Source organism: Cherax quadricarinatus, chromosome 62 (assembly GCF_038502225.1).
Source record: "Cherax quadricarinatus isolate ZL_2023a chromosome 62, ASM3850222v1, whole genome shotgun sequence".
Lineage (NCBI taxonomy): Eukaryota > Metazoa > Arthropoda > Malacostraca > Decapoda > Parastacidae > Cherax > Cherax quadricarinatus.
This window is the reverse complement of record NC_091353.1, coordinates 4327481-4337480: the sequence shown is the minus strand read 5'-3', so window position 1 is coordinate 4337480 and position 10000 is coordinate 4327481. Positions and strand designations below refer to the sequence as shown.

At 44.5% G+C, this 10000-nt stretch overlaps 1 protein-coding gene across 1 annotated transcript in view; it reads left to right on the top strand.

Moving 5' to 3' along the window:
- The window catches only part of LOC128687127 (uncharacterized), a 289578-nt gene that overhangs the window by 279500 nt on the left and 78 nt on the right, over positions 1–10000 (top strand). The window contains exons 3-6 of the mRNA XM_070098340.1: positions 2226–2295; positions 4015–4085; positions 8282–8494; positions 9181–10000. The exon at positions 9181–10000 is cut by the window's right edge and continues 78 nt beyond it. Of these exons, the coding sequence (XP_069954441.1) occupies positions 2226–2295; positions 4015–4085; positions 8282–8494; positions 9181–9357 (531 nt within the window). The 3' untranslated portion in view covers positions 9358–10000. The remainder of the gene's footprint in view (positions 1–2225; positions 2296–4014; positions 4086–8281; positions 8495–9180) is intronic.

The following is a 10000-nucleotide window of genomic DNA, read 5'->3' as shown; positions in this document are numbered from 1 at the left end:
ATTTAGTTTATATGTGGCATGGTTATTGTCCTGTCCAACATTTAGAACTTTGCATTTGTCTATAATAAACTGCATCTGCCACTTCTCCGACCACTGCATCAGTCTATTCAAATCTTCCTGGAGTGCTCTAATGTCCTCGTCAGAATGAATTCGACGGCCTATTTTGGTGTCATCGGCAAACTTGCCGATGTCGCTCTTTATGCCCTCATCTATGTCGTTTATGTATATTGTGAACAGCAGGGGGCCCAACACTGACCCCTGTGGAACACCGCTCGTGACGCTTCCCCACTCTGATTTCTCCCCATTTATGCAAACTCTCTGCTGCCTATTTGTCAACCATGCCTCTATCCAGGAAAAAATTTCTCCTCCTATTCCATGTGCCTTAATTTTCCTTAATAGTCTCTGATGTGGGACCCTGTCAAAAGCCTTACTGAAGTCCATATACACAATATCATATTCATTACCATGATCTACCTCCTCAAATACCTTAGTGAAAAAAGTTAATAAATTCGTAAGGCAGGAACGTCCCTTTGTAAAACCATGCTGAGATTCGTTGATTAATTTATGCTTTTCAAGGTGGCTACGAACTGCCTCGGCAATTATTGATTCCATAAATTTTCCCACTATGGAGGTTAGGCTTATTGGTCTATAGTTTGAAGCTAAGGACCTGTCACCTGCTTTAAAAATAGGTATCACATTTGCCATTTTCCACTTATCTGGCACCATGCCAGTTTGTAGTGATATGTTGAAAAGATTAGCCAAAGGTCTTTACATTCCTTTAGAACCCTTGCATACAGTTCATCAGGGCCTGGGGATTTGTTAGGTTTTAATTTATCTATTTGCCTAAGGACCATGTCACTTGTGACCCTAATCGTGCAGTTTATTATCGTCCTGTTCTACATAATTTATCATTACTGGAATATCGCTGGTATCCTCCTGTGTAAAAACTGAGAGGAAGCATGTGTTAAAAATTCTACACATTTCCTTATCACTGTCAGTGAGCTGACCCGAGGAACTTTTGAGTGGGCCTATCTTGTCCCTGATCTTACTTCTGTATACCTGAAAGAATCCTTTTGGGTTAGTCTTCGATTCTCTTGCAACTTTAACCTCATAATCTCTTTTTGCTTTTCTAATTCCCTTTTTTATTTCTCTCTTTAACTGAATATATCGATTTCTTAATTGCCCCTCTCCTCTTTTGATTTGCCTATATGTGCAACAGTTAGGTATCTTTATTCCGAAACGTTTCGCCTACACAGTAGGCTTCTTCAGTCGAGTACAGAACAGTAAGTAGAAGCAGTAGAGATTTGATTAAGACGATGTAATCAGTCCATCACCCTTGGAGACGTAGTTCTGAGGTGGTCAGTCCCTCAGCCAGGCTGAGGGACTGACCACCTCAGATACAATTTCTACCACATTCACCACATTCAGTCGTCTCAACAGTGACTATCAGAATTGTAAAAGAGATTTCCCAAACTGGGAAATCTCTTTTCCAATTCTTGGGAAGCTTTGGGAAAAAGTTGGACAAGTGGGTGGGCGGGGATGATTGATTTAGAGAAGGTCATGTCTAATTTGGGCCAGTAGGCCTGCTGCAGTGCTCCTCCATTCGTGTGTTCTAACAAGCATTCAGCTACGCAAGACACACCAGGAGTCAATCAGATACCATGTAAAGCCTGCAACCAAGCATACATAGGGAAGCTCCCACCATCAAACACAAATCACTCTGCAGCTACGAACATAAGATCATAGAATCTGTCTTCACAGCTACCACTCCCAGTTTAAACATCTCACAAGGACAGACGTCATTTCATAATTCACCCTCAAGAAACATAGCAGCGCCCAACCTAGCACAATGCCAGCACAACGTCAAAAATTACGCAGTACAAACCTTAAGCTTAACTTCAGGACCTGTCTTCTCTCACACTACCTTCTTGACCTGTTCTCCAACTCACTCATTTAACACTGTCCTCCCACGCACTCGCCTGATACTGTCCTCCCATGCGAGGACATGAGAGGACAGTGTCAAGCAAGAAGTGCAACTTTACCTATAAATTCACGTTCGCCTTATACTTGGGTATCTGCTGAAGAGGATCCCAGAAGGAGGTTCAGATATACAGATCAATCAATCTCCTGAGTTTCTGTCTTCATGTGGGTTATTACTGAGCATTGACAAGTGTTCATTACGTTTCTGTAATCCATATATATATATGTTTCTTGACTTCCCACAGGAGTGCCCTACGGGTTTAGTGGACGAGGAAGGCTTCAAGAGCATCTTTGACCAGTTCTTCCCTCAAGGAGGTGAGCAAACTATTATATTTCCGAGTCGTTTTAATGATTTTTACAGTAATGTACGTTATTACGATATATCTGTCTGTTTGACTCTCTCTCCCTTCTCTACTTCCCTGTGTATGTGTGTGTGTGTGTGTGTGTGTGTGTGTGTGTGTGTGTGTGTGTGTGTGTGTGTGTGTGTGTGTGTGTGTGTGTGTGTGTGTGTGTGTGTGAGTGTGTATGTGTGTGTGTGTGTGCGAGAGAGCGTATCGTGGCAAAAACCTTTTGTATAGATTAACGATGAACGCTATTTCGTATTTACAGAATTCTCACAAAAACTGCGTCTCATCTGTAAGGACTAAAGGCGACCTGCCATTGCGTTAACGACACAGACTTCGACGTCCACCTCTCTGCCAAATGTACGACTATGCGAGACTTAACAGAGCTGCCAGACATTCATAGCTGCCAGATGAATGTTTTCTGCCAGGCGTGCAGCGCTGCCAGACATTCACTACTGCCAGACGTATGGTTTCTGTCAGGTGTGCACTGTTGCCAGCATTAAAAATCGCTGCCAAATATTCATTTCTGAAAGACGTATGATTCTGCCAGTCACGGAGCCCTACACAGAGCGAAAAATGACATGAAGCTCTACACAGAGTGAAACATGACTTGACAAAGCTCTACGCAGAGTGAAACATTTCTTGTTAAATCTCTACACAGAGTGAAACATGACTTGATAAATCTCTACACAGTGTTAAACTTAACTTGACAAAGTTCTACTCAGAGTGAAACATGCAAGGTGCTCCAGAGTTCACGAGTGCATACCACTAAAGGCAAGAATACGCCTTGATACTCGTCAAGGGCTCTTGTTCCCATGAGTTAGATTCGTGCTACTCTTTCCTCGAATCAGACCAGATTACCTTCCATCCCCCAAGTGCCCTATGACTGGTAGGGATTTAGTGTTCCCCATATAATAATAATAATAATAATAATAATAATAATAATAATAATAATAACAATAATAATAATAATGGGGTAGGCAAAAGTATTACTATTTCCATTAACTATATCTGTTTCACAAATATTTTGTATAGCAAAATCCCTTTATACTCCTCCACTCTCTCTCACTCACTAACTCATTTACTCTCTGTCTCTGTCTCTCTCTCTCTCTCTCTCTCTGTCTCTCTCTCTCTCTCTCTCTCTCTCTCTCTCTCTCTCACTCTCACTCTCTTACTTTACACAGGATTTAACAAGGTTAGGTTAAGGATTCCTAACTTTATTAACAAGTTATTTACAGGTTAAGGATTCCTAACTTTATTGGCAAGCTAAGAGCTGTTACCTACATCAGCTCATTTGAAAGCATTTTTATTGTCATGAGACATACAAGTAGGGAACAGGATGAAGTTGGAGCCATCTGTGGGCCAGCATTTTCAGTTGATCAACTGACTTTATCTCGTTGACATCATTATGCTGTACGAATGTGTTCCATACTCGAGTCATCCTGGGTATGTATGATCTCAGATGGAGTGATGTTCTGGAGAAGAGTACAACCAGAGTGAAGATGCTGCTGGCTGCCCGTCTTGTGGTATAGAAGCTTGCTTCACGCTGTACTCAGAGTGGTTCCTAGTGTGGTACTTTGACAATATTAGCCTTGAACATAACAGTAAGGTCAACCACATCCCTCCTGTGTTAAAGACTCTCTCTCTCTCTCTCTCTCAGTAGATACTGACATGTATTTTCTCTTTGCAGATGCCAAGCAATACGCTCACTATGTCTTTAATACCTTCAAGCAGAATAATCATGGTCAAATCAGCTTCGAGGTACAGTATCGTGAGTGTGTATGTGTGTGTGTGTGTGTGTGTGTGTGTGTGTGTGTGTGTGTGTGTGTGTGTGTGTGTGTGTGTGTGTGTGTGTGTGTGTGTGTGTGTGTGTGTGTGTGTGTGTGTGTGTAAGGTCGTGAAATTTTTATTCAGTGGAGTGAAAAAAACTGCCTTCGCTTTGCTGTTGGGAATAATTTGTTGAATAAATATGTTAATTGGGATAGATCTGCATAAGAGATAGTGACCACCCATGAGAGATATTATTTCTCACTAGGAAGTGACGTCCAGGAGAGATAGTGAGTGCCCAGAAAGGAAGTTTTACAGTGGTGTTGGTGGAGGTGGTGTTGGTGGAGGTGGTGTTGGTGGATGTGGTGTTGGTGGAGGTGGTGTTGGTGGATGGTGGTGTTGGTGGATGGTGGTGTTGGTGGGTGGTGGTGTTAGTGGATGTGGTGTTGGTGGATGGTGGTGTTGGTGGAGGTGGTGTTGGAGGTGGTGTTGGTGGAGGTGGTGTTGGTGGAGGTGGTGTTGGTGGAGGTGGTGTTGGTGGAGGTGGTGTTGGAGGTGGTGTTGGTGGAGGTGGTGTTGGTGGATGTGGTGTTGGTGGATGGTGGTGTTGGTGGATGTGGTGTTGGTGGAGGTGGTGTTGGTGGATGGTGGTGTTGGTGGATGTGGTGTTGGTGGAGGTGGTGTTGGTGGATGGTGGTGTTGGTGGATGTGGTGTTGGTGGAGGTGGTGTTGGTGGAGAGGTGGTGTTGGTGGAAGTGGTGTTGGTGGAGGTGGTGTTGGTGGAGGTGGTGTTGGTGGAGGTGGTGTTCGTTGAGGTGGTGTTGGTGGATGTGGTGTTGGTGGAGGCTGTGTTGGTGGAGGCTGTGTTGGTGGAGGGGGTGTTGGTGGAGGTGGTGTTGGTGGAGGTGGTGTTGGTGGAAGTGGTGTTGGTGGAGGTGGTGTTGGTGGAGGTGGTGTTGGTGGAGGTGGTGTTCGTTGAGGTGGTGTTGGTGGATGTGGTGTTGGTGGAGGCTGTGTTGGTGGAGGCTGTGTTGGTGGAGGTGGTGTTGGTGGAGGTGGTGTTGGTGGAGGTGGTGTTGGTGGATGGTGGTGTTGGTGGATGTGGTGTTGGTGGAGGTGGTGTTGGTGGAGGTGGTGTTGGTGGAAGTGGTGTTGGTGGAGGTGGTGTTGGTGGAGGTGGTGTTGGTGGAGGTGGTGTTCGTTGAGGTGGTGTTGGTGGATGTGGTGTTGGTGGAGGCTGTGTTGGTGGAGGCTGTGTTGGTGGAGGTGGTGTTGGTGGAGGTGGTGTTGGTGGAGGTGGTGTTGGTGGAGGTGGTGTTGGTGGAGGTGGTGTTGGTGGAGGTGGTGTTGGTGGAGTCTGTGTTGGTGGAGGTGGTGTTGGTGGAGGTGGTGTTGGTGGAGTCTGTGTTGGTGGAGGTGGTGTTGGTGGAGGTGGTGTTGGTGGAGTCTGTGTTGGTGGAGGTGGTGTTGGTGGAGGTGGTGCTGGTGGAGTCTGTGTTGGTGGAGGTGGTGTTGGTGGAGGTGGTGTTGGTGGAGGTGGTGTTGGTGGAGTCTGTGTTGGTGGAGGTGGTGTTGGTGGAGGTGGTGTTGGTGGAGTCTGTGTTGGTGGAGGTGGTGTTGGTGGAGGTGGTGTTGGTGGAGTCTGTGTTGGTGGAGGTGGTGTTGGTGGAGGTGGTGTTGGTGGAGGTGGTGTTGGTGGAGGTGGTGTTGGTGGAGGTGGTGCTGGTGGAGGTGGTGTTGGTGGAGGTGGTGTTGGTGGAGGTGGTGTTGGTGGAGGTGGTGTTGGTGGAGGTGGTGTTGGTGGAGGTGGTGTTGGTGGAGGTGGTGTTGGTGGAGGTGGTGCTGGTGGAGGTGGTGTTGGTGGAGGTGGTGCTGGTGGAGTCTGTGTTGGTGGAGGTGGTGTTGCGGACACAGTACACAATGTAGGCAGTACACTACGAGTAGTACCACTCACGATAGTGACACAGTGAAGGAGTCACAGTGACGGGGTCACAGTGACGGGGCCACAGTTACGGGGTCACAGTTACGGGGTCACAATGACGGGGTCACAGTGACGGGGTCACAGTTACGGGGTCACAGTTACGGGGTCACAGTTACGGGGTCACAGTGACGGGGCCACAGTTACGGGGTCACAGTTACGGGGTCACAGTGACGGGGTCACAGTGACGGGGTCACAGTGACGGGGTCACAGTGAGATTTCTACACAAGTCTTGATATTAATCACAAAATTTAATGTGAAGAAAAAAAAAAGGTGTTGAAGGAGCTTTCTCTGTGACCAAATTGCTTTCTGAGTAGAGCTTTATCACGGCTTGAAAAAGATGTTTATAGAGCTAAATGTAACTTGATAGAGCTCTTTAGAGAGTCAAACATGACTTGATAAAGCTCTACGCAGAGTGAAACATGACTTGATAAAGCTCTGCACAGAGTGAAACATGACTTGATAAAGCTCTGCACAGAGTGAAACATGACTTGATAAAGCTCTACACAGAGTGAAACATGACTTGATAAAGCTCTGCACAGAGTGAAACATGACTTGATAAAGCTCTGCACAGAGTGAAACATGACTTGATAAAGCTCTACACAGAGTGAAACATGACTTGATAAAGCTCTGCACAGAGTGAAACATGACTTGATAAAGCTCTACACAGAGTGAAACATGACTTGATACAGCTCTACACAGAGTGAAACATGACTTGATAAAGCTCTACACAGAGTGAAACACTACGTCTCTTGACCAAGTAAGGCTCCATTTCAATGAAAGCTCTCTCCAGAACCAATCTTTCTCCTTCGCTGTTGTCGTCAGAGTGCCACTTGAATTTCTGATGCCGTCTGTGATTTCTGGTCTCCGTGAGCTCTCAGCTCTCTGCCAGAAATCTGAAAGTGTCTGCTGGTGCTGCTGGGCTTTGTACGACGGTCTGATGTACTATCCAGACCCTGGGTATCGACAGGTGAGTCTGGGTTCCATGTATCATCTGAAAAGAGTTGGGAGTTGTGTGTGTGTGTGTGTGTGTGTGTGTGTGTGTGTGTGTGTGTGTGTGTGTGTGTGTGTGTGTTTGTGTATAGCTACTTCAAGGGAGGATTTAGATCTGCTTGCTGAAGTTATAGCAAGCACTCTGGCAGTTCACCTCCCTGGGTATCTTCCTGTATGGTGTCTGCCAGACTCGATGTTCTCACCCTTAGTTGTTCTTCTTGTTCAGGTGTTCCAGGGTAACACCCAGTGATGGTAATCTGTTCTTCGTCAGTGTTGGTGACAGTGATCCATTACTTCTGTACTTTAAAAGTCTTCCAAAAACAGAATAGATGGAGAGACAGGAAAGTCAAACAGGAATCTCTCTAAACTAGATTTTTCTTATCAGTCAAACGATTGCGTTCTTGATCTAAATATCATCCAGTAAGTGATAACTAGTTAATAATTATAAACAAGGCATGAAATAGATGGGTTTAAGATGTTTAGAATCAGGGTAATAGTTAAAGGTTGACGTCACATGACACAATGTAGCAATAGTCAGTATCTTTCAACCTCGGAGGAACTGGAGAAGATTCATAATCTTTGATATACTGTACCATTGTATTCATGTTTGTGTTTCCTGTAAATGTATTCTGTCTATTAATAAATTTTCCCATAGAATATAAAATATAGGGGATGGTAGGAGAAGAAAATATTCAAACAGCTCCGGGGGAGAACCTTGAGCTTTCCCTGAGGTACGTTTATTGTCTTCTCTGAGGATGAGGCTCCCCAATCCAATTATAGAGGTGATATATATATATATATATATATATTTATACATATATATATATATATATATATATATATATATATATATATATATATATATATATATATATATATATATATGTATATACATATATATATATATATATATATATATATATATATATATATATATATATATATATATATATATATATATATATATATATATATATATATATATATATTTATACATATAGGGTGTATTTAGGTTGTTGTGTTAGTGGGCAAGAGATATAAACATAATTTGACTTCATAATAAAAATACATTTAACACAATTACGTAATTCAACTACTCAAATATAATTAACTTCCCACAATAACACACTTCAATCCCCCTTGAAGAAAAGGAGCTTAAAAGTACCATTAGCCGAATGAAATTCTTTCTGTGTTCGACTGATTCCGTCAATTTCCACAGGACTTCCTGGGAGCTCTGTCAACTGTGTCCCGAGGTTCCACACAAGAGAAGCTACAGTGGATCTTCGGTCTGTATGACGTTAATAACGACGGTCTCATCACCAAGTCTGAGATGGTTGATGTTGTGACTGCCATATACCAAATGATGGGTCGAGCCACCGAGCCTCTGGTCGAGGACCACTCTGCCAAGGACCATGTTGATAAGATCTTCCATGTGAGATGTGTGTGTGTGTGTATGTGTGTGTGTGTATGTGTATGTGTATGTGTGTGTGTGTGTGTGTGTGTGTGTATGTGTATGTGTGTGTGTGTGTGTGTATGTGTATGTGTGTGTGTGTGTGTGTGTGTGTGTGTGTGTGTGTGTGTGTGTGTGTGTGTGTGTGTGTGTGTGTGTATGTGTATGTGTGTGTGTGTGTGTGTGTGTGTGTGTGTGTGTGTGTCTGTTGGTGTGTGTGTTTTAATAATTACATTAATAATTAATTACTTTAGCAAGTTTCAGTATAATAATTAATAATTACGTTAGTAGTTACAGTAAATTATTATTTTCATATAAATGATTATTTCTCCTATCTATCAATTATCTATCCTTCCACTGCCAATAGACACGAAGTAATAGACTATATCTATCTCCCATGGTCAATAGATACGACATAATAGATTCTCTATATCCTCCAAGATTAAAATACACAATAGACTCTATGCTTAACAGTAGATAGATAGAACGTAATAGATTCTTCTCTCTATCCAATGGTGATAGACATCTATCACCATCTGATGGAACATGATAGACTTTCTAACCACAGCAGATAGAACAGTTTAGACTCTGTTTATAGCTGATAGAAGGTAGTAGATAATATCTATTAACAGCTGTTAGAAGATAATAGATTCTCTCTGTCTTGACAGCTGATAGACACCAACCACGACGGGACTATTACTATTGAGGAACTAGCCAGCTGGGTATCCAGAGATGAGACTATCGTGCAGAGCCTGGGTATGATGGATACTGTGCTCTATACCCGCAGGGATACCCACGACCCCTCCCACACCCCACCCACACCACCTACTCTCAGCCAGCCATGAGTAGCCGCCCACCCGCACCCACACCCACGCCTCCTCCCGCCCAGCGTGGGCGCCGTGGGCGGCCTTAAGGGTGGGATTAGAGATTCTGGCTCTTCTGCTCGCCCTCGGGGGCCTTCTATGTCATCTACCCTTTCTAGTGTTGCTAAGGAGGCTGCATCTCGTGGCAGGGATGCCCAAGGCATACCCAGGGCACTTGCCATGGAGACATCTGCCACAGATGTCTTTGCTGGAGAGGTTCCTTACTCTGGGCACGTTCCTGCTGCTGCTGCTGCTGCTGCTGCTGCTGCTGCTGCTGCTGCTGCTACTGCTACTGCTGCTTCTGCTTCTGCTACTGCTTCCAGGGCGGCATCTACTTCTACTGCCTCTCCCAAGTCGTTCAGAGCGAGTAGATCACCTTCATCTACTTCCCGTGCGTCTTCTACCAGTAGCGTCGCATCTACCGCGTCTCGTAGAGCAGCTACCGCTCTACCTCCAGCTTCACCCTCCCGTATATCTACGTCTACAGCATCTACTCCTACGCGTGCCATCTCCAGAGGCTTTCGTAGAAAAGCCACTTAAAGAAAAGCCGGGAGGAACACTCACTAAGCCACTGTAACATAGAAACTACGTTATTTCTCACCCACTGTGAAAAATATTACCCACT